Source organism: Periophthalmus magnuspinnatus, chromosome 14 (assembly GCF_009829125.3).
Source record: "Periophthalmus magnuspinnatus isolate fPerMag1 chromosome 14, fPerMag1.2.pri, whole genome shotgun sequence".
NCBI lineage: Eukaryota > Metazoa > Chordata > Actinopteri > Gobiiformes > Gobiidae > Periophthalmus > Periophthalmus magnuspinnatus.
The window spans coordinates 2130813-2153417 of NC_047139.1; the positions used below are offsets into that span (position 1 = coordinate 2130813).

The window sequence follows — 22605 nt, forward strand, 5'->3', positions numbered from 1 at the left end:
GAACTTTTGTCTTTTATTTGTGGCTGAAAACACAAGACTCATATTTCCATCGGTTTATATGAGTTCATGGTTTAGTTTGTTTGGTGTGGCTCTGGTCGGCTTCTCCAAGTTGAAGAAAGGTTGATAATCAATCAATCAATCAACATTTATTTATAGAGCACTTTACAACACTCAAGGTGACCAAAGTGCTTCCCAGTAAAATCAAATTAAAACAAGTTAAAATCATACTAAAACAGTAAAATAGGAGAATAAAATAGAATAAAATAGATTAATACAACAAAATATAAATAATGATAATGTGTCACAACATTACTAGGTGTTGAAGGCCAATCTGAATAAATATGTTTTAAGCCTGGATTTAAAAAGACCGAAGTCAGTAATGGTGCGCACATCAGGAGGCAGTTTGTTCCAGAGTTTGGGCCCAGCCACAGAGAAAGCCCGATCACCCCAGTGTTTGTATTTAGTTTTTGGAACTTCCAAAAGGAGTTGATCCAATGACCTCAAGGCCCGGTTTGAATTTCGGACCAACAGTTCAGCCAAGTAGGGCAGGGCGAGGCCATTAAGAACTTTAAAAACAAAAAGTAAAATTTTAAAATCAACTCTAAAAGTAACAGGAAGCCAATGGAGTGAATAAAGGACTGGGGTGATGTGTTGGCGTCTGGATGTGTTGGTTAAAAATCGTGCTGCAGCATTTTGCACAAGTTGGAGGCAACTCAGGGACGACTGAGAGACACCAATATAAAGTGAGTTACAATAATCTATTCTAGAGTTGATAAAAGCATGAATCGTTTTCTCAAGGTCATTGCAGTTTAAAAATGGCTTAACGTTTGTTAAAAGACGTAGCTGAAAAAAGCTTGCTCTGACCACGCTGTCAATTTGTTTGTCAAATTTTAAAGCGTTGTCAAGAATGACCCCGAGATTTTTAACAGTTGGTCTGAGCCTTGAGGTCAGTGAGCCAAGATTTAAGGGGACAGAATCACCAAACAAAATATATTCTGTTTTTTCTTCATTTAAATGCAGAAAATTTTGATTGATAAAAGACCACATGTACTAATTACTATGGTCTACACCACTGTGTCTCCTCCTCCTTCTTATTGGACAAAAACACTGCCTCAGAACATAAAAATACAACATACTTTCTTATGGGAGTATTGAACCCAATCAAACAAACAAGGACCAAAGTAGCACATATACAGACTGTACACTTACTGCATGTGGTGCCTGTTTATGAGTTTGGAAAGTCCTTTGTCGTGGAAATAAGACTCCTTTTGCAGGCTCTGGTGAATGTTGAAGCATAGACAAGAGTTTATTTCTTGCAAGAAATAGGTCCGACAGCATCTCCCCCTTAAGTCAGACCCTGAATGCTGGAAAGCACCCAGTTTATATAGGTTGAGATGACCAGAGGACATACATTTCAAAGTAAGCATGTGACACTTCCATTGAGGGGTGGTCAGACCGACTCCTGGAGACATTCGGGAGCCGGTTCCCCTCAGGAGGTAACATTTGGAGTAGAGACAATACAAGGTGTGAAGTAGCATGTGGAGTAGAAACAATACTAGATGTGCAACACTTCAGGGGAGAGAGTGTGGTACTTCTGCTGAGGTGTTGGCCGGACTAGCTCCTGGACACATTCATGAGCTGGGTCCCCTCAGGGGGTCAATAGGGAGGGATTGAAGGCCGACTGTATGGTCTGGTTGCATCCACTTTCACTTGCATTACAACACGTCTTAACAAGTCTAGCCACCAAGAGGGAACAAAAGGGTTGACATGAAAGGTTTTTCTCACACTGTCTTTGACGACCAAACCAAATTAGTTTTAGTTACGAGACCATGTGATTTCTAAAAGGTAAAATAATGACACAATATTTAAATTTCCATTACGTCCATATTGAACACAGTGATTTGTTCAGTACAGACACTAGTGTGAGGCTGATGTCTGCAGTTTGTCTTTGAGAGGAAATAACACATCAGAAAAGAAATCTCTGCTCAAATCAAGTCAAAATAAAACATTTACAAAGTGATTTTTCTACAGATTTGACTGTTGTATTTTACACAGAGGAGGGCGAGTCTGTCGGAGCACACACACACACTGAGGAGTCTTCAGGCCGGAGCCTAAACCCAGGGATCAGAGTGTGAGTGAATGTGGTGTTGAAGGTGTGGAGGTGGGTCAGTTGGTCAGAGGAGACTGTGTAGAAGGACAGAGAGCCAGCAGGACAGTCCACAAACACTGCGACTCTCCCAGAAGAGGAGGACCATGGCTGAGGGAGGGAGATGTCTTTGTTATTATGCCAAACATAAAAACCATGTTTAGAACAGAGCAGACTCCAGGACTGATCATTGCTTCCAAATCCACTGTCACTGTCTCCTTTTCTTCTGATTCCTCTGTAAGACACTGATATATAAACCCTTCCACTCCACTGGACCTCCCAGTAACAGCGACCAGTCAGACCAGTGGAACACAGAATCTGAGGCCAGTTCTCAAATCTGTCCTGATGATCTGGATACGGCTGCTCCTCTCTCACACGTGTCACCTTCTTGTTGTTGTCAGACAGTTTGAGTTTTCTGTGAGCTGTGTTTGGATCCAGAGTGAGATCACAGAAATCTGATGGAGAGAAGACACAACACAGCAGCAGTTAGTCCCATGTGGAGACACAGATTTAATTATAGTTTAATATGGGTCAATCTATTCATGGAATATGATTTAAAAAGAATTATTTACTCCTCTGTGCTCCTCCTGTGCTCCTCCTACACTCCTCTGTGCTCCATGACACAGACTTTCTCCTTTAAAATGTCTCTATATGAATCCACAGTCACTTGTGCTTGTGTGTAGACCTGTGTCCAACAGCCGTGCCTGTGTCAGTGTGGCTCCAGGGCTCCTCCTTTGCTCCTCCTTTGCTCCTCCTTTGCTCCTCCTTTGCTCCTCCTTTGCTCCTCCTTTGCTCCTCCTTTGCTCCTCCTTTGCTCCTCCTTTGCTCCAGCAGCAGTAGTTCTGATGGGGCTTGGTGCACACAGGGGCTGAGACATGTGGCTCTGTGTTTCAGGAGCTTGTTCACAGCTTCTGTCCTTTTGCCAGTGTTTGTGTGTCTGTTGTTGTTCTAGTGATGAGGAGGAGGCAGCAGAGGCACAGCTCAGAGGAGAACAGGGGATTGGTTTAAATCCACTGTCTCCAGAAGAAGAATGAAGATCACTGTTGTGTTTGAGCTGAAACATGAGTGCAGTTACACAGCTCCAGACTGGACTCTTCAGGATCTGCTTTAAGAAGAACTCTGGATTCACACAGTCTGAGGCCACACCCACAGAGGAGAGAGAGTCGAGGGGGAGGGGCCAGTGAGTCTCAGTCTGACTGACAGATGAGACATGCTCCAGGTCCCATGATGCTTTTTTTGAAACTCGTAAAAACACAATAATTTAAATCATAATAACCATGTTCCACATTGAAGTGTTGTTTGTGTGAGACAAATAAAATCATAAAACTAATCAGTGTTAAATGGAGTAAGTCAGACTTACATCTCCTGATCGGATTCATCCATCGTTCTCCAGCAGGTCTCAGTCTAAAGGAAACACCACATCAGAGAGTGTCAGAAGAGTTTGTGTGAGAATAAAGACGACATATTGTACTTTTGTCTAGTGTAAAGTGATAATCTCTTTCACCAGTGGATCATTATAATGATAAAACAAAAGAAAGTGGATGGAAGAATAAAAGAAACAAATCCACTGACTTCTGGGTTGTAAAATTTTGGAGACCAATGAGGTTTTAAGAACTGATTCACACATGTCCCTTTATTATACGTCACCAGAAACATCATCACAACAAAGGAGCCTCACCTCTGGATAGATTTAAATGTAGTTCACACTAATGAGAAGCAGTTTTTTTTTTTTTTTTCATTTGTGATAAATAAATCCAGAGCAGTGAGTCGCCGTGGTGTGAAAAAAGGAGGCAGATCGGAGCCATGACGTCTTGAATACAGGAGAATAAAGATCATTCAAACATTCATGAATCACTCTAAATACAACTCTGAGTGTGTGGATTAAAACAATTACAACATAGTTAAAAGTGATTTTTGACTCTGAATGCATGGCTAAGTGGAAACAAATTGCGTTGAATATTGTTTACCGTGTACAAGCTATGATTGCAAACAAAAGAATGTTTAAAGAAAATGAAACTACATTAGATTCCATAACCAAATTCGCGCTGGACGTCTGGTTCAAATTTGTAAGAAAATTCAAATTGGAGAAAGAAACTAGACTTTTGAGTTGGCTAGCATATGATACAAATTTTAAACCAGGAATTATGAATACCAAGTTTAAAGAGTGGGCAAATAAAGGACTGAACATCATGGGAACGTTTATTAAGGAAGGGGAGTTGGTGAGTTTCCAAAATATAAAGCACATAGAGATTATTATCAAAAAGTGATCAGACCGGACCTCCCGAGTGAATTAAATATAATCACTGCAATGCTTTGGGATGCGTATAAGAACAAGAGTGCAAAAATTATATCTAAAGGTTTGGGGGTCAACAGGAAAAATACATTGTTATACATTAGTGATAAAAGGGCCGAAAGAAATTAAAGAAGAAATAAGTGATGAAAAATGGTACAAAATTTGTCAAAATGAGATAACCTCAACTAACTCAACAAATTGGAGAATCTTCTGCTGGAAGAACATAATCAGATTTTTCATCACACCAAAAACTAAAAAAGCATCACTATCTATGGATCAGCCATGTTGGAGACGATGTGGGGAGTATAATGTGGGGCACATGCGTTTTGGCAGTGCAACAAGGTGTCACAATTTTGGGATGCTTTGGGCAAGGAAGTGGAGAAAATATTTGGCTACACATTACCAAGAACATGCATAACGATGTATTTTGGGCTAACCACTAAAGCACACTTCCCAAAAAAGGACTATTATTTATTCAAGATATTATTGGCAGCATCAAAAAAAGCCATTACCCGCAAACGGCATAAGGAAGACCCCCGTACGCTGGGCAATTAGAAGGACATTGTGGAAGAAATTTGAGTTATGGAGAGGTTTACATATATTCTAAGGTTACAAAGAGAAAAATATCAAGAACACTGGGAAAAATGGATATTGTATTTAAATGACAGCTGACTGATTGTTCACTGTTATTTTGTTATGTTTTTGTATCTTTGTTTGAAAACAATAAAATATAAGTAAAAAAAAAAAAAAGAAAAAGTAATTTTTGCAGAGTAGGTCTCCTTTGTTGTTATGTAGACTCTGACAGTGGTTCTCAAACTGTGGTACATGGACTTCCTCTGGTGGTTCTAAAATCTATTTTAATTGGATAGAAAGCACTTCTTATTTTCAATCATGATTTAGTTCAGATTAATCTTAGTCTTGAGTCTGAAGTCAGTTTGAAGTTTGCTCTTACATTTTTTTTTTTTTTTTTTTTTTTTTGTGTGTGAGTATTTATAAGAGTAGTCCAAACCTGAGAGTGTCCAGTGCGCAGTGAGGGTCCTTCTGTAGAGCAGACAGGAGCTTTATTCCTGTGTCTCCTGGGTGGTTGTAGGTGAGGTCCAGTTCTGTCAGATGGGAGGAGTTGGACCTCAGAGCTGAGGCCAGAGAAGTACAGCCTTCCTCTGAGACCAGACAACCTGACAGTCTGAAGAGACACATTCATTGGTAACAATCAATCCAAATGATAAACAATCAATCCAAATGAGAAAAAAACGTCCCATATATTTATGTTACTGTTATCAAATGTTCTTTTCCAAAGCAGGTTATGTAATATCAGTGAGTAATATTAACCCCTCTGACCTGAGCTGTTTCAGTTTACAGTGAGGACTCTTCAGACCAACAGACAACATCTTCAGCCCTGAGTCCTTCAAGTCGTTGAGACTGAGATCCAGGACTGTCAGACTAGAGGACTGGGAGCTGAGGACTGAGGACAGAGCTTCACAGCTTCTCTCTGACAGGTTACAGCTGCTCAGTCTGAAGAGAGAAAACATTGTTCATGTAGAAGTTGAATCAAACCATCAATCCATCCATTTTCTTCCACTTATCCGGGGCCGGGTCGCAGGGGCAGCAGTCTAAGCAGGGACTCCCAGACTTCCCTCACCCCAGACATGTCCTCCAGCTCCTCCAGTGGGACCCCAAGGCATTCCCAGGCCAGCCGAGAGACATAGTCCCTCCAGCGTGTCCTGGGTCTTCCCTGGGGCCTCCTCCCGGTGGGACATGCCCAGAACACCTCCCTAGGGAGGCGTCCAGGAGGCATCCTGAGCAGATTCCCGAGCCACATCAGCTGGTTCCTCTCAACGTGTAGGAGCAGCTGCTCTACTCCGAGCTCCTCCCATGTGACTGAGCTCCTCACCCTATCCCTAAAGGTGCGCCCAGCCACCCTGCGGAGGAAACCCATTTCAGCCGCTTGTATCCGCGATCTTGTCCTTTCAGTCATTACCCAGAGCTCATGACCATAGGTGAGGGCAGGAACGTAGATTGACCAGTAAATCGACCGCATCACTGCAGACGCTGCACCGATGCACCTGTCAATCTCACACTTCATCCTTCCCTCACTTGTGAACAAGACCCAGAGATACTTGAACTCCTCCACTTGAGGCAGGGACTCACCACCCACCCGGAGAGGGCAAGCCACCTTTTTCCATTCTAGAACCATGGCGGAGGAGCTGATTTTCATCTCAGCCGCTTCACACTCGGCTGCGAAACGCCCCAGTGCTGCAGGTCCTGGTGCGATGAAGCCATCAGGACAACATCCGCAAACAGCAGAGATGAGATCCTGTGGTTCCCAAACCAGGCCCCCTCCGGCCCCTGGCTGCATAAAGAAATTCTGTCCATAAATATAATAAACAGAACCGGTGACAAAGGGCAGCCCTGGTGGAGTCCAACATGCACCGGGAACAGGTCTGACTTACTGCCGGCAATGAACACAGCTCCTGCTCCAGTCATACAGGGACTGGACAGCCCTTAGTAAAGAAACCCGGACCCCATACTCCCAGAGCACCCCCCAAAGGACACCATGAGGGACACGGTCAAATGCCTTCTCCAGATTCACAAAACATCACACACAGGACAAATCTAAACCCCAAGTTTTTGCCTCTGTGACCGAAAGAGCCGCAGCACGCTTGGCCCGCCTGTACTTACCCGCTGCCTCAGGAGTCCCACAAGCCAACAAGGCTCTATAGGGCTCCTTCTTCAGCTTGAAGGGATCCCTTACTTCCGGTGTCCACCACCAGGTTCGGGGATTGCCGCAGCGACAAGCACCACAGACCTTACGACCACAACTACGAGCGGCCGCATCGACAATAGAGGTGGAGAACATGGCCCACTCGGAGTCCATGTCCCCAGCCTCCCCCGGGATCAGGGAGAAGTTCGGGAGAGTTGAAGACCCCCCTGACAGAAGGTTCTGCCAGGCGTTCCCAACAGACCATTACGATGCACTTGGGCCTGCTAGGTCTGTCTGGCTTCCTCCTCCGCTAGCGGATCCAACTCACCACCAGGTGGTGATCGGTTGACAGCTCAGCCCCTCTCTTCAACCGAGAGTCCAAGACACGCAGCTGAAGATCAGATGACATGACAACAAAGTCGATCATCGAACTCCGACTTAGGATGTCCTGGTGCCACGTGCACCGATGGACACCCTTGTGCTCGAACATGGTGTTCGTTATGGACAAACTAGAACAGAAGTCCAATAACAAAACACCGCTCGGGTTCAGATCAGGGAGGCCGTTCTTCCCAATCACGCCCCTCCAGGTGTCACTGTCATTACCCACATGGGCGTTGAAGTCCCCCAGGAAAACAACGGAGTCCCCGGTCGGGGCACTGTCTAGTACCCCTCCCAAGGACTTCAAGAAGGCCAGGTACTCTGCACTGCTGTTTGGCCCGTACGCTGACACAACAGCAAGAGACCTGTCCCCGACCCGAAGCCGCAGGGACGCGACCCTCTCGTTCACCGGGCGTTACTCCTTCGGGCTGAGCCCGGCCGGGCCCCGTGAGAAGAGGCCTGGCCACTAGGCGCTCGCTGTCGAGAACCCACCCCAGGCCTGGCTCCAGGATGGGGCCCCGGTAACGCCGGTCCGGGCGACGCAGCTGGCCTTGATTTTACTCTTTTCATAAGGGGCTGCTGAACTGCTCTTAGTCTGACCCGTCTCCCTGAACCTGTTTGCCATGGGTGACCCTACCAGGGGTATGAAGCCCCCGACAACATAGTTCCCAGGATCAGTCGGGCGCTCAAACACCTCCAACACATTAAGGTGGCAATTCAGGAAGGGGAGGAACCATCAAACCATCCTCTGTTAAACAAAAGTTACTCACAAAGCTTTGTCGGAGGCCTTGACCACTGGCAGCAGCCTCAGGAGCGCCTCCTCTGAAGCAGAGTATTTCTTCAGCTCAAACTGCTCCAGATCTTCTTCTGATGACAGTAAGATGAAGGCCAGAGCTGACCACTGAGCAGGAGACAGTCCACCTTCAGACAGACGTCCTGACCTCAGGTACTGTTGGATCTGCTCCACCAGAGAACGCTCATTCAGTTCATTCAGACAGTGGAGGAGGCTGATGCTCCTCTCTGCAGACACATCCTCACTCAGCTTATTCTTGATGTACTCAGCTGTTTTCTTATTGGTCTGGGAGCTACTTCCTGTCTGTTTCAGCAGACCTTGTAGAAGGCTCTGATTGGTCGACAGTGAAAGACCCAGGAGGAAGCGGAGAAGCAGGTCCAGGTGTCCATTTGGACTCTGCAAGGCCTGGTCCACAGCTTTCTGGTAAAACTGGACTGAATTCCTTCTAAAAATATTTGACCGTGATGTTTGTTTCTCTGAGAGCAGGTTGATCCAAGTATTGATGAAGGTCTGATGGACGTGAAGAGCAGCCAGAAACTCCTGCACACTCAGATGGATGAAGCAGTAGACCTTGTTCTGGTACAGGCCTGGCTCCTCCCTAAAGACCTGTGTGAACACTCCAGAGTACACTGAGGCCGCTGCAGCATCCAGCCCACACTCGCTCAGGTCACAGTCATAGAAGATCAGGTTTCCTTTCTGCAGCTGCTCAAAGGCCAGTTTTCCCAGAGACTCCACCATCTTCCTGGTCTCTGGACTCCAGTGTGGGTCTGTCTCAGATCCTCCTTCATACTTGATGTTCTTCACTTTGGCCTGAACCACCAGGAAGTGGATGTACATCTGAGTCAGGGTCTTGGGCAGCTCTCCTCTCTCTCTGCTTTTCAACACATGCTCCAGGACTGTGGCAGCGATCCAGCAGAAGATTGGCATGTAGCACATGATGTGGAGGCTTCTGGACGTCTTGATGTGGGAGATGATTGTGTCGGCCTCGTCTCTGAACCTCTTCCTGAAGTACTCCTCCTTCTGGGGGTCGGTGAACCCTCTGACCTCTGTCACCATGGAGATGCACTCAGCAGGGATCTGATTGGCCGCAGCAGGCCGTGTGGTTATCCAGAGGCGAGCGGAGGGAAGCAGGCTCCCCCTGATGAGGTTTACCAGCAGCACGTGCAGTGAGGTGGACTCTGTGGGGTCGGACAGGGCCTTGGTTTTGGTGAAGTCCAGAGGAAGTCTGCACTCGTCCAGACCGTCAACGATGAAGAGCACCTGGAGGTCTTCAAAGCTGCAGAGTTCTGTTTGTGTTTGACTAAAGAAGTGATGAACAAGTGTCACCAAGCTGAAGCTTCTCTCCTTCAGCACATTGAGTGCTCTGAAAGTGAACGGGAACAGCAGGTGTATGTCCTGGTTGGCTTTGCCTTCAGCCCAGTCCAGACTGAACTTCTGAGTGAGCACTGTTTTCCCGATGCCAGCCACTCCCTTTGTCAGCACTGTTCTGATTGGTCCATGTGTGTGAGCTGGGCCTTTAAACATGTCTTCACATGTGATGGGTGTCTCTGCCTGGTCTGGTTTCCTGGAGGCTGTTTCCATGTGTCTGACCTCATGTTCCTGGTTGACCTCTGAAGACCCTCCCTCTGTGATGTAGAGCTCTGTGTAGATCTGATTCAGAAGGGTGGGGTTTCCTGCTTTAGCGATGCCCTCAAACACACACTCAAACTTCTGCTGCAGGTTAGACTTAAGTTTACGTCGATAAACTCCAGAATAAGTCCCTGAATGAAGACAACAGATACAGGCCTGAGTCTCAGAGAATATAAAACGACTGTGAGCACCTTGTTAAATGTGTTAAATGGTCCCACTGCTCCACAGACGCTCAGCCAGCTCCTTCTTATTCATCCTCCTCAGGAAGTTCAGTGTGATCTTCAGAACAGCCTCACTGCTGCTCCTCTGCTCTTCATCCTCATCCTCCACAGGCTCTAAGAATTCTGGGTAATCTGTACTCAGAACCTTGTGGAGCTTCTTCAGCTCCTTCTGGACAAAAGTGAAGATGTCCTCCTCCAGAAGCTGAACAGACACATTATAAACAACACAAATGCAGTCAGTGTCAGATCTGTGTGGAACAAGTTCTCATTCATCTGAACATTTACAAACTTTAGTGACAGACCTTAAATATGGAGTCCAGCTGTGTCTGATGGTGCTGACCATTGGAGACCTCTGGACCCTGCTGCTCCACTCTGTGAGAGAGACTCATCAAACACTTATGTTCATTTCAATTGTTTTATTCAATGGAAACTCACGGGTCATTGGCAAAAACAGGTGGACTTTCCATAGACCAGTCACTCCTGAGGGACTCACAGATGGGACCAGGTTCAGATGGAGGATGTTTCTGGTGGATCCTGAGACACAGAAGAAAACACACTTCAGTCACAGTAAAACACATGGGACTGTTATGACTCAGGTCTGATACTTGTACAAAGTGTTCATGAGGCCCTCACCACAGACGCTGCAGTGCCACAGTTTGAACAAAGAAACACCACATTTTACAAAGTATTTTCTCTTTCATTATTTATCTAAATTCATTCTATTGTTAACATGTTTTTATTTTAAACCTCAAAGTTGTTCATGTCCAGACTCTGGTCCAGGTCGAGGCCTGAGAGTGACACTGAATGTAATGGATGTTTGTTAAACGTTTTCACTCTTAAAATCCTTCAGTGTCTGTGTTTAAATGCACACTTAAAATCTGATCATAATCTGATTTCTACAGTTGTCAGATTATTCAAATGTGACTTAAAACAGTAAAATCTGATGTGATTTCATTCAGATTTTTACACCTCATGTGTTAAAGAAGAAAATAGATTAAAAAGGTCAAAGAAACGCAGCAACGACAAAGATCAGTGAAGACTAAAATCAGTTGAGTTTGACCCTAATCCTACAATGACCCGACACATGTAAACCTGGTGTTTGTGGTCAGATTTCTTCTGTGCATGTAAACACACTCCAACAGGCAGATCTAATCTTTGGCTCAGACTCACTGTGGACCATGCTCCTTTTTAAATTCAATCAGTCGTCCAATAGAGCGTTCACTCTCCAGCGCCGCCCTGCTGGTGGTGGGAGGGGCTGCGTCCTCTCTGGTCTCTCTCTGATCCATGCTCAGTCCAGAGTCCTACAGAATGACATCACACTGTTTAGCCCCGCCCACTGCTCACATGGTTCATCTCATGTAGTTTTGTCAAGTGTCTCCATAAAGAAACTTTCACATCAAAATGTAAAGAAGGAGACGCCAAAAGAGCTAAACATTTATGAAATACAACTGTACAATGAAATGTTCACATTGAGAAGAAACAAAAACACAAAATGACCTTCCATCAAACAAACAGTAATCAGAACTCAGACTTTTACTTATATCTGATTTATAAAGACATGGGCCACAAAGAAAACACTCCACATATTAGATAATGAATGATTAACACCATCTGAAGAAAAATTAGATAAGAAGTTATTAATAAGTTCTATTAAAAACATGGGAAAAAGATAGTCTGATCTGAAGGAAAAATAAACAATAATAATTATAAAAACAGTTCATAAAAAGTGTTTAAAAAAAAGAAATATTCAACAATGTGAGTTTAGAGCAGAAAAGTCACTCCCTGGTGCATTGATGCAGAGTTCAAAGGTCAAAGCCTTGTGGGTAACTGTGGCTCTGAGCTCTGTGCTGTGAACTCACAAGGTTTAGATCAGTCACATATTAATGCCACTTTATTCATTCTATGTTTACACCTAAAATACTGTGGCTCTGCTGCTTTTGTTCTGTATTTTTATAACGACATTTAGTTAAATGTCCAGTTAAAAACTGTGTAATTTCCAATTTGTTTGTTTTCTGTAGAAGGAGTTTCACCTGTTTCATCTGATCCACAGAAGAAACAAAACTAAGAACATAAAGACTCATGATTCTGAGAGTCCAGTTAATGGGAAACATACAGTAAGTTTAGATAAAGCTGAAACTGGCCCTCTCAAACTGTGAGACATAACGACACAACAAGACTGTAACCAGGAAATAAACCAGGAAATAAACCAGGAAATAAACCAGGAAATAAACCAGGAAATAAACCAGGGAATAAACCAGGAAATAAACCAGGAAATAAACCAGAGAATAAACCAGGAAATAAACCAGGAAATAAACCAGGAAATAAACCACGACCAACTCGGGTTTAAAATAATCTAGACTAAACCAGGTCTAAACCAGGACTAAACCAGGACTAAACCAGGACTAAACCAGGTCTAAACCAGGACTAAACCAGGTCTAAACCAGGACTAAACCCAGTGTTAAATAGAATTAAACTAGGGAAACCTGAGCGGATCCAAAGAGTCCAAAGTGTCTCAGAGAAAAGTGCGTAGTTGAAAGAAGAGGAAGTTTTCCTGGAGTGAGTCAGAGCCGCTCCTCTATTGGCTGTAGTCCAGGTGGGCGGGGCTTCACTCAGATGAGTAGCAGGAGGCTGAGCTCTGTGTCTGTGTCGGCCTCATTTAGTCTGACACAGACTATACTCTGGCGCGTGCACTGAGGTCCGAGGGCCAGCTCCAGCTCGTGGTGACTAAGACGAGACTTAAAACCAGAGGAGACAGAGCCTTTTCTGTGGCTGGTCCAAAGCTCTGGAATGTTCTGCGTCCTCACGTCAAAACAGCTCCACTGTGGAGAGTTTAAGTCTCGTCTTAAGACCCACTTTTACTCTCTGGCTTTTAACTCTGCATGTGTTGTATTTTATTGATTTGTTCCGATAGATTTTATTTGCTTCTTTTTATTTGATTTTATTGTTTTATTGGTAATTGTTTTATTGCTTTTATATATATATATATATATTTATTATTTTATTTTAGCTTACTTGACCAGTTGTTTTTATTTATAATGTATTTGTGCAGCACTTTGGAAACTGCATTTGTTTGTGAAATGTGTTATATAACTAAAGTGGATTGGACATGCCGTGTCTCAATTCAACGGTTGCACTTGGCCCTTTGAAGGACCCGGTCCGTGGAGGGCGCTCCTCTGTGTCGCCTCCGTCGACAACAAAGGCTGTGCTGAAATGGGACAGGCTCATGACATGGAGCTAATGTCAAACCGCTGTCTGTGCGCTTAAGTTACGTCGCCTGGCAACTGTGACGGCTGCTGACTAATGAGCTAAATGTTTTAAATGGACTTTGAAGTAATTATAGTTTTACCTTTTATTATTTAATAGAAGAGTCAAGGTGTCATTGATGCTAACGTTATATGTGATTTCTTCTCAACTGTAGCTATTATTAAATAACTTTAAGAAAATATTCATTATTTCTCCTGTAGAAGTCACATGCAGTGCATGGTGGGATACATAAAAGTGCACGTGTGCTCGGATGCACGCTTTGTTTACATGTTTCCATGGAAACGCTGGAAATGCAGGACACATTATTCGGCCGCATTCGTGGGATTCATGAAATGGGACAGTCCTTGTCGCGCCGGAAGTGACATAAGTGTCCTTCAAATGCACCTGCAGAAGTTTGCAACCATCAAACTGAGACACAGCAACAGCTGAAATGAACCAGTGGGACACAAATATAGAGGAGAGGAATGCTCCAGTTCTGATAAGGACTAAAGGCTCCTCAAGGAAGACCTCAAGGTGTTCCCAGGCCAGCTGAGAGACACAGTCCCTCCAGCGTGTCCTGGGTCTTCCTCGGGGCCTTCCCCAAACACTTCCCTTGGGAGGCGTCCAGGAACAGATGCCCAAACCACCTCAGCATGTAGGAGCAGAGGCTCTACTCAGAGCTCCTCACATGTGACTGAGCTCCTCACCCTGTCCCTAAGGGAGCACCCAGCCACCCTGTGGAGGAAACTCATTTCGGCAGCTTGGCCTTATCCACAATTTTGTCCTTTTCGGTTATTACCCAGAGCTCATGACCACAGGTGAGGACAGGAACGTGGATTGAACGTAAATCGAGAGCTTTGCCTTTTGACTCAGCTCCTTCTTTACCACAACGGACCGATACAGCGACCGCATCACTGCAGATGCTGCACCAATCCGCCTGTCAATCTCACGCTCCATTCTTCCCTCACTCGTGAACAAGACCCTGAGATACTTGAACTCCACTTGAGGCAGAGAATCTTCACCCACCTGGAGAGGGCAAGCCACCTTTTTCCGGTTGAGCACCATGGTGCTTCACACTCGGCTGTAAACTGCCCCAGTGCTGCAGGTCCTTGCTCACAATACAGGCTCTCACCTTCCTGGCGGCATCGCTGGTGCTCCTTTGCAGTAAGGTGTGCTCGACCCAACTGCATAGGCTCCTCTAGTGTAGGTGATGTAGGAGACAGGTTGGATTGTTGTGTGAAGACAGGGCGACTCAGAGTGTGGGGAGGCGAACGGCTTCTCTCTCTTTGATGATTTTGCAGACAGTGATCAGTGCGGTTTGCTGGAGAAATCAGAGATTTAAGGTCAGGTGGATCATCACGGGAAATTAGTTTATCTTTTAATTTGTCGCTTAGCCCCTTGACAAAGACAGCCTTTAATGCACTGTCAGTACAGTCCACATCCGCAGCTAGTGTCCAGAATTCGATGGTGTAGTCTGCCTCTGATCTGGTGCCCTGAACAGACTTAACAGGCGGAGAGAGGTGTCAGCTTGATAATGCGGGTGATCAAAGACAAGTTTAAATTCTCCCACATACCCATCATAAGTGACTTGGTCTAAAGCCACCGCTTTAGAGAACTTTGCCTTAGCTCACTGAAGTGCTCTCCCTCTCAATAATCCACACATGTAACATATCTTTGCAACGTCTGATGTAAAACAAGCTGGACAATGTTGAAACACAGAGGAGCACTGAAAAAGAAAACCACGGCAGTGGCTGGGCTGACCTGAGTGTGGGTCTGGATCTGTGTATCTTGACTCCAGGGAGCGTGCCTGGGAGGGAACTCCGGAAGCAGAAGCAGCAGGAGCCTGGAGAACGCGCCAAGCAGAAACCTGGTTGGTGAGCTGAGTGACTTGGTGGGTCAGGACTTGGTTACTTTCAAACAGGGCCTGGATACTCTGTTCATGTTGTCCATTAATAATTCCGTGTTGTGAAAATGCCCAGTGTACCATTTGGTCCGGTCCAGAGTCCATGTTGGCCAGATCGTTCTGTCGTAATGTCTGCAGGATCAAAGATTCAGACTCGAGGTTGAACAGAGTTTATTTACAAAAACGAAAATGTAAATGTAGATTGATAGAGCAGTTAGAAGAAAGAAGGGTCGTAGGCTGACGTCTTTGAGGCGGTTGTAGGTAGTGGAGTCAGAGGCTGAGGTGTTCGTACCGTTCGTGGAGAGCTGGGTTGGAGGCTGAGGTGCAAGGTAGTTCCAAGGTGCGGGATCTGGGGAAAAAAGAGCATAATCAGCCGAGTACAGATCATATGCAAAAAAAACTAGACTGAGCCAAGCAGAACTGTACCATGGGGGATACATGGATGATCTGGAGAGCTTCTGGCTCCTCCCGCGCGCACCTGCAGCTAATCAGCGCAATCACCACCACCTGCTGGGAATAAGAGGAGCCTCGACCAGATACTCGGTGCCAGATCGTCCACGTGTCTCACGTGAATACTCTAGCTTGTCTTGATTTTGCATTTTTGTCTTTTTACCCTGCTCATTGGTCTCCTGTATGCTGCCCTCCAGATCTGGTTCTCTGGACCTTCCCAGCTCCTGTGCACCCGGCTCTGCTCCTGCCTCGTTTCTCCACCCCGGTACAGTCTTGCCTAGTCTTGTTCACCGCACTCTATGTCTCTGGACCCCACTCCACTCCCTGCTCTTGGTTCTGTCTCTGATTGCCCTTTCTCCGTTCCTGCACTCCACGTTCCCGGTCCCAGGTCCGCTCTCGGTTTCCTACCCCGGTGCTGTCCGCTCTGCCAGTCCCGCTGCGCTGCTCGCTCCATCCCTGGATCCTGACCCGCATCCCGTCTCCTGCTCCCCTACAAGTCTATTAACTTTGTTGAACTGCTTTTCACAAACTGTAAATAAACACTGTAACTCTTTCCCGAGTACCGCATTGTTTGGTCCGCTTTCCCAGTCATTACGACAGAACGATCTGGCCAGCATGGACCAAGTGGACTCAGGACCGGATTCCTCACTCCTTCAGGTGTACTCTCACCATGGAGTCATCATAGGTCAACACCAAACACCAACAACCAAACCATACAGACCCTCATGGAGTGTAATCAGTCCCTATCCCAGCAGCTGGCCCAGCTCAACACCTAGGTGGGCACGCTGCTCGCTCCCGCGTCCATGACGCCAGCCGCTGCCTCCACCGGAGCCACGGCGTCACCGGACCCCCGGGAGTCAAGGGGCACAGACCCGGACCCCTACTCAGGTCAGCCCAGCCTCTGTCGGAGATTTTTGTTTCAATGCATGTCTATTTTTCAGCAATGCCCAGGACGTTTTTTATCAGACGGCGCCAAGATCCGTTATATTTGTGGACTCATAAGAGGAAGAGCACTTCAGTGGGTGGAGGCCAAGTTTGCTAGAACTGAGCTTAATCAGATGACTTTTGTGGATTTCCATAGAGACTTTAAACTTGTATTTGATCACCTGCATTACCAGGCGGGCGCTGCGTCCTGTCTACTAAGCCTGTCCCAGGGGTCCAGGACTGCAGCGGAGTATACGATTGAATTTTGGACCTTTGCCGCGGAGGTAGACTGGACCAACAGCGCTTTAAGGGCATGTATTTAAAGGGACTAAACGACCGTCTGAAAGATTAACTGGTTTCCCCCGCCTCGGATTTCAAGTCCCTCATTGCACTGACCAACCGGATAGATAATCGCCTTGCAGACCCGCCGGCAAGAGAGACACAACTCTCCAGCCCGGTCCATAAGACGCCACTCACCAGTCCGGGTCGAGGGGGCCCCCTCACCACCCATCGTTGGGGAACCCATGCAGCTGGGGCGTGCCCGTCTGTCAGCGGAGGAGCGTCTGCATCGGCGCCTGGCGGGGCTGTGCCTTTACTGCAGCGAGAACGGACACTTCATCACCTCCTGTCTGGTTCGGCCAAGAGACCGGGCCCACCAGTAGCCCTTGGAGTACTGGTGGGTCAGCAGGCGATCCCAGAGAAAGAGAATAAACTGCTTCTCCAGGTCACACTGTGCTGTTGTTCAGAGACCTTACCCATTGCTGCCCTCATCTACTCTGGGGCGGAAGAGGACTACTGCTTCCTGCTTCTGAAGAGAGCAGATGCAAACCTTGCTTGCTCCTGCTGCTTCCTCCTTACTTTGGTTTTTTAATCATTTTACCTCTTCCATTGCTGGGAGATTTGTTTAGTTATGATTTTCTCTTAAGTAAACCAAGATTTTAAAACCATTTTTACATTTTTAACAAAATTTTTGACGAGCCACCAACATCTCCGGAGGAAGAAACAAAATAAATTCTTTCTGCGAACGCTGTCGGAACTATCAACAACAAATTATTGAGTTACAAGCACGGATATTTGTTTTAGAATCTGAAAAAGGACTTCACCGAACCCTCCCTGTGACTTCCAGCGGTAAGCAGCCTACAGTTACTTTCAGAGAAGAGAGTGAAAAAACTGCTACTTTCAACTTAAACCAGAGTGATACGGTGTCTTTTCCAAAACTTTGTAAAGATAAGAATTTCAAGCCAACGCGACAACTGATAAGAGGCAAAGCAAATATAGTTACATCACCCTAAATACAGCTTACAAACTGATTTTTACCACTGTCACAGACTGATGTTGATGTTAATATACAAACGGGAAATGGATTTTTGTCGCAAAAAAGGAGCAATGAAGTTGGCAAAAGAACGGCGGCAGACAGGTGGTCTGTGCCAAACGTCAAGGTCAGAGATACGCTGCTGCTAGGAGACGGTGCTATCAGAGATGTGACTCACAGTCACACTGTCTCTGAGATTACAAAACTCCTCCCAAATGTTTTGTCAACAGACCAAGGAGCTAAACAGCTGATTGTGCACGTGGGTGCAGTTGACACGAGAATGAATCAGACTGAAATCTTGAAAAAGCATTTCATTGAATTATTTGAGGAGCTTGATAAAGTGGAGGTTAAGACTTTCATCAGTGGACCTCGTCCTACCATAGACAGAAGGAAGATGAACAAATTTACTCAGCTGCTTCAGCTGAACACATGGCTGTACAACGAATGTGCAGCCAGAGGACTGCACTACATTGAGAACTTTGATCTATTCTGGAAATGAGAGGACCTGTTCAAGGGAAATGGCCTGCACCTGACCAGAGGTGGAGTGAGAGTGTTGGCAGATAACCTCCTCCACGCTCTGAGAAACTGGCCTGGACAGGGTCCTGGGCCAGTGAGAGAAAAGAGGAATGAGAGAAGCATTCCTGCTGCACCGACCACAGACCGAGCCAATGTGTCAGCACCACCAGCAGCACCACAACTACAACCACCACCTCCCCCAGCGAAGGAGTCACCTCCAGCAGCACAACCATCTCCCCCAGCGAAGGATTCAAGTTCAAGTGAAGGATGCATCTTCAGCCTCACTTCCCTCAGGGCCCACATCACAGGCCTTGAACCTGTCTGTGACAGCCCCAGCAGAAGTTTCAGTCGCAGCAGCACCTCCATCACCCCCCCCTGCCCACAGACCAGCCCTGGGTCCCTCTACATCTACTCCCTCTAGGGACTCCTCACTCTCCTTTTCCTCCCCACCTTCACCTATGGCCCTTCCCGACCATCTAGAAAGTCTTATCAGATCAGGAATTAAGATGGCTCCCCTCACACCTAATATAGAGCGATTGAGAGTTCTAGCATCAACTATGCTGAACTCTTCCCTGTACCCACCTATCCCCCCTTGTCTTTCACCCAAACTCCCCCCTGCTCTCTCACCTGGTCCCTCACCCAAACTCCCCCCTCCTCGCCCTTCCCTGCCTTCCCCCAGAGCTGTTATCAACAAGAGCTAGGACACACAGGGCCTCTGCTGTCTCAGGACATACAGTCATGATAAAAATAATATCATGCTGAGACCCTGTGATGGAGCTATATCTACAGTTACACCACATAGACTGATTAACAGAAGGACAGTTAGACTGTCCAATCAGAGACATTTAGTTCACATTCTCTGTAAGAAGATAACATCCAGTCCTACTGAAACTAATCTGAAATTTGCTGTGCTCAATGTAAGATCTTTATGTAACAAGTCCTTTTTAATTAATGATTTTATTTCTTCTTTTAGTCTTGACTTTATATTTTTAACCGAAACATGGCTTGACAAAAACACAGGTAATGCAGTTCTAGTCTAATCAACTCCACCCAACTTCAAATTTGAATCTGAAACACGAGTAAACAAAAAGGGTGGAGGTGTGTGTGCATTCTTTAGAGATAATTTAATTACTCACAGATTGTCATTTGGGATGTTTTCATCTTTTGAGTATGTTTCATTCAAAATGGAGCTAAAATCCCCCTCCATACTCTACTTAGTCATATACAAACCTCCCCAGCACTGTCTGAGTTTTATTGATGATTTTACTGAGATGCTTTCAGTCGTATGCACAGACTTTGATGGTTTAGTCATTACAGGTGATTTTAATGTACATGTGGATAATGTGTTTGACAGAAACGCTAAAGAGCTCAGTTCTGTCCTTGAAACCTTTGGTCTGACTCAGTATGTCAGCGAGCCCACCCACAACAGAGGACACGCTCTGGACCTGCTCATTAAAAAAGGAGTAAATATTTCAAATGTCAATATGGTGGATGTTGCTCTGTCTGATCATTTCTGTGTCTTCTTTGACCTGTCTGTTATTCCCAAACCAGTGGCTGGTCCTGCAGTTGTTCGAAGGAGACACATAAATGATAAAACAGGTGAACTGTTCATGGAAATGATACACTTTGAAAATGCCTCATGTTCGAATGTTGATGATTTGTTGAACTCTGTGACTTCGAGTGTTTTGAATGTTCTGGACACCATTGCCCCGATGAAGGTTAAAATGGTTAAAGATAAGCAGAAAGCGCCATGGAGGAATGATGACTCGGTCAGGGCACAGAATAGGGAGTGCCGGAGGGCCGAGCGGGAATGGCGCAAGTCAAAGCTCCAGGCTCATTATGAGATTTACAGAGAAAAGATGCACATGTACAACTACAGTTTATGTAGAACAAGACAAAGGTATTTTTCTGACATTATTGGAAGTTGTAGTAACAACTCTCATGTCCTGTTTGCAACAGTAAACAGATTAACAAACCCCCCCAGCTCCACTGCCAATAGAACTAATTTCCACATCTAAGTGCAATGAGTTTGCAGTATTCTTTAATGACAAGGTTCAGGGCATTAAAAATGCCATCAATTCCAAATAACACCTCAGCAGCACCTACACACAGAGCTGACTCACTTTGCACCTGTAACTGACAAAACTCTCCAAGAGATTGTCACCAGTCTGAGTTCATCCACATGCTGCCTCGATGTGTTATCCACTAGATTTCTAAAGTCTGTGCTCAACAGTTTGCTATCACCACTCACTCTCATAGTTAATACGTCACTTTAATCTGGAACATTCCCAAGAGCTTTGAAAACTGTGGTTATCAAGCCTCTCCTAAAGAAGAGCAGTCTTGATGCCACAATATTGAACAATTACCGACCAGTCTCAAATCTGCTGTTTTTAGGCAAAGTCCTCAAAAAAGTTGTTTACCAACAGCTTATTAACTTCCTTGAAATTAACAACTCCTTTGATGTCTTCCAATCAGGTTTTAGACCCCACCACAGCACTGAGACTGCTCTTATCAAAGTGACAAATGACATCCGCCTGAACACTGATGCAGGCAAAGTCTCAGTCTTGATCCTGTTAGATCTGAGTGCTGCCTTTGACACTGTGGATCATGGGATCCTCTTACAGAGACTGGAGGACTGGGTGGGCATCTCTGGTACGACACTAAACTGGTTCAAGTCCTATTTAGAAAACAGGGAGTACTTTGTTGAAGTTGGAAGATGTATATCAGATAAAATGTCCCTGACCTGTTGGGTGCCCCAGGGTTCAATCCTGGGACCCCTGCTGTTCAATCTCTACATGCTGCCGTTAGGCCAGTTAATACGCAGCAATAATGTGTCTTACCACAACTCTGCAGTACTGTAACGGCCTGCTCACTGGCCTCTCCAAATGAGCCTTAACACAGCTGCAGTACATCCAGAACGCTGCTGCTTGGGTCCTGACTAGAACCAGGAAGTACGAGCACATAAGTCCTGTGCTCAGGTCTCTGCATTGGCCCTGGTCCCTGTAGCTCAAAGAATAGACTTTAAAGCAGCGCTGCTTGTGTACAAGTCTCTCCATGGCCTTGGTCCAAAGTATATCTCCGACATGTTAGTGCCATATGAACAATCTCACAATTTGAGGACTTCAGGGACCGGCCTCCTGCTGGTGCCCAGAGTCAGGACTAAACATGGGGAATCAGCTTTTAAGTTTATGCAGCTAAAACTTGGAACAGTCTTTCTGAAGATGTGAGACAGGCCTCTACTTTGACAATATTTAAATCCAGGCTCAAAACGGTTCTGTTTAGCTGTGCAGACGACTGAAAGGTTTTTATTCTGCACTCTTCTCCTTTAATGGTAATTTTATGATGACAAAAGAAACATGGACTGATGGACTTCTATTAGACATAGTAAAGTGACAGGAAAGTATTTGAGAAGTGACAGGAAAGTTTTTTGTAAAGTAATGGGAAAGTTCTTAAACTGAGCAAGACAGTGTTTAAAGAGTGAGAGAGAGTTTTTAAAGGGTGCAAACGAGTGGGTGAGAAAGTTGCAGATTGGGTGATTATTTATGTTTTGATTTGTGTGATTTTAATGTCTTTCTTATTCTGTAAAGCACTTTGAATTACCTTGTGTACGGATTGTACTATACAAATAAACTTGCCTTGCCTTGCCTTGCTTAGTTGCTCTTGCATCCAAATGAGTTTGGACAATTTCCTGATTTAGGGATTGCAAGTTCATTATAGCCATTGTTGTTATTAAAGGAGGCGCATTGAGGCCAGGTTTGAGAACACCACAAACCCAAGGCAGGTTTGGGAGGGCATCAGGGCTATTACAGACTACAAGAGGAAACCACCACCACCCTCAGCTGACAGTCCTACTCTGGCTGAGGACTTAAAGCTCTTTTATGCCCGGTTTGACAGGAATAACACCGACCCTGTCCTGTCCCCTCTCCCCTCGACTGACCCTGCTCCAGTCCTGAGCACTCATGAGGTGAGACATGTGTTTCGCAGCATCAACACCAGGAAGGCGACCGGGCCAGATGGAGTACTGGGCCAGGTACTAAAAGACTGTGCTGCAGAGCTGGCGGACGTCTTCACCTCTATATACAACACCTCACTGTCC

The 22605-nt window shown here is 45.6% G+C and overlaps 1 protein-coding gene across 2 annotated transcripts in view; it reads right to left on the reverse strand.

Annotated features, from left to right (window-relative positions):
- The window catches only part of LOC117381215 (NACHT, LRR and PYD domains-containing protein 3-like), an 81297-nt gene continuing 58692 nt past the window's right edge, over positions 1 to 22605 (reverse strand). The window contains exons 1-10 of one of the 2 annotated variants that reach the window (XM_055226606.1): positions 12645 to 12704; positions 11332 to 11462; positions 10597 to 10695; positions 10464 to 10533; positions 10159 to 10363; positions 8289 to 10071; positions 5778 to 5951; positions 5449 to 5622; positions 3507 to 3550; positions 1 to 2601 (exon numbers count right to left, since the gene is read on the reverse strand). In XM_055226606.1, coding sequence (XP_055082581.1) covers positions 2048 to 2601; positions 3507 to 3550; positions 5449 to 5622; positions 5778 to 5951; positions 8289 to 10071; positions 10159 to 10363; positions 10464 to 10533; positions 10597 to 10695; positions 11332 to 11447 — 3219 coding nt within the window. In that variant the 5' untranslated portion in view covers positions 11448 to 11462; positions 12645 to 12704 and the 3' untranslated portion in view covers positions 1 to 2047. Of the gene's footprint in view, positions 2602 to 3506; positions 3551 to 5448; positions 5623 to 5777; positions 5952 to 8288; positions 10072 to 10158; positions 10364 to 10463; positions 10534 to 10596; positions 10696 to 11331; positions 11463 to 12644; positions 12705 to 22605 lie in introns of those variants that run through there. The other variant, XM_055226604.1, reaches the window with a different exon arrangement.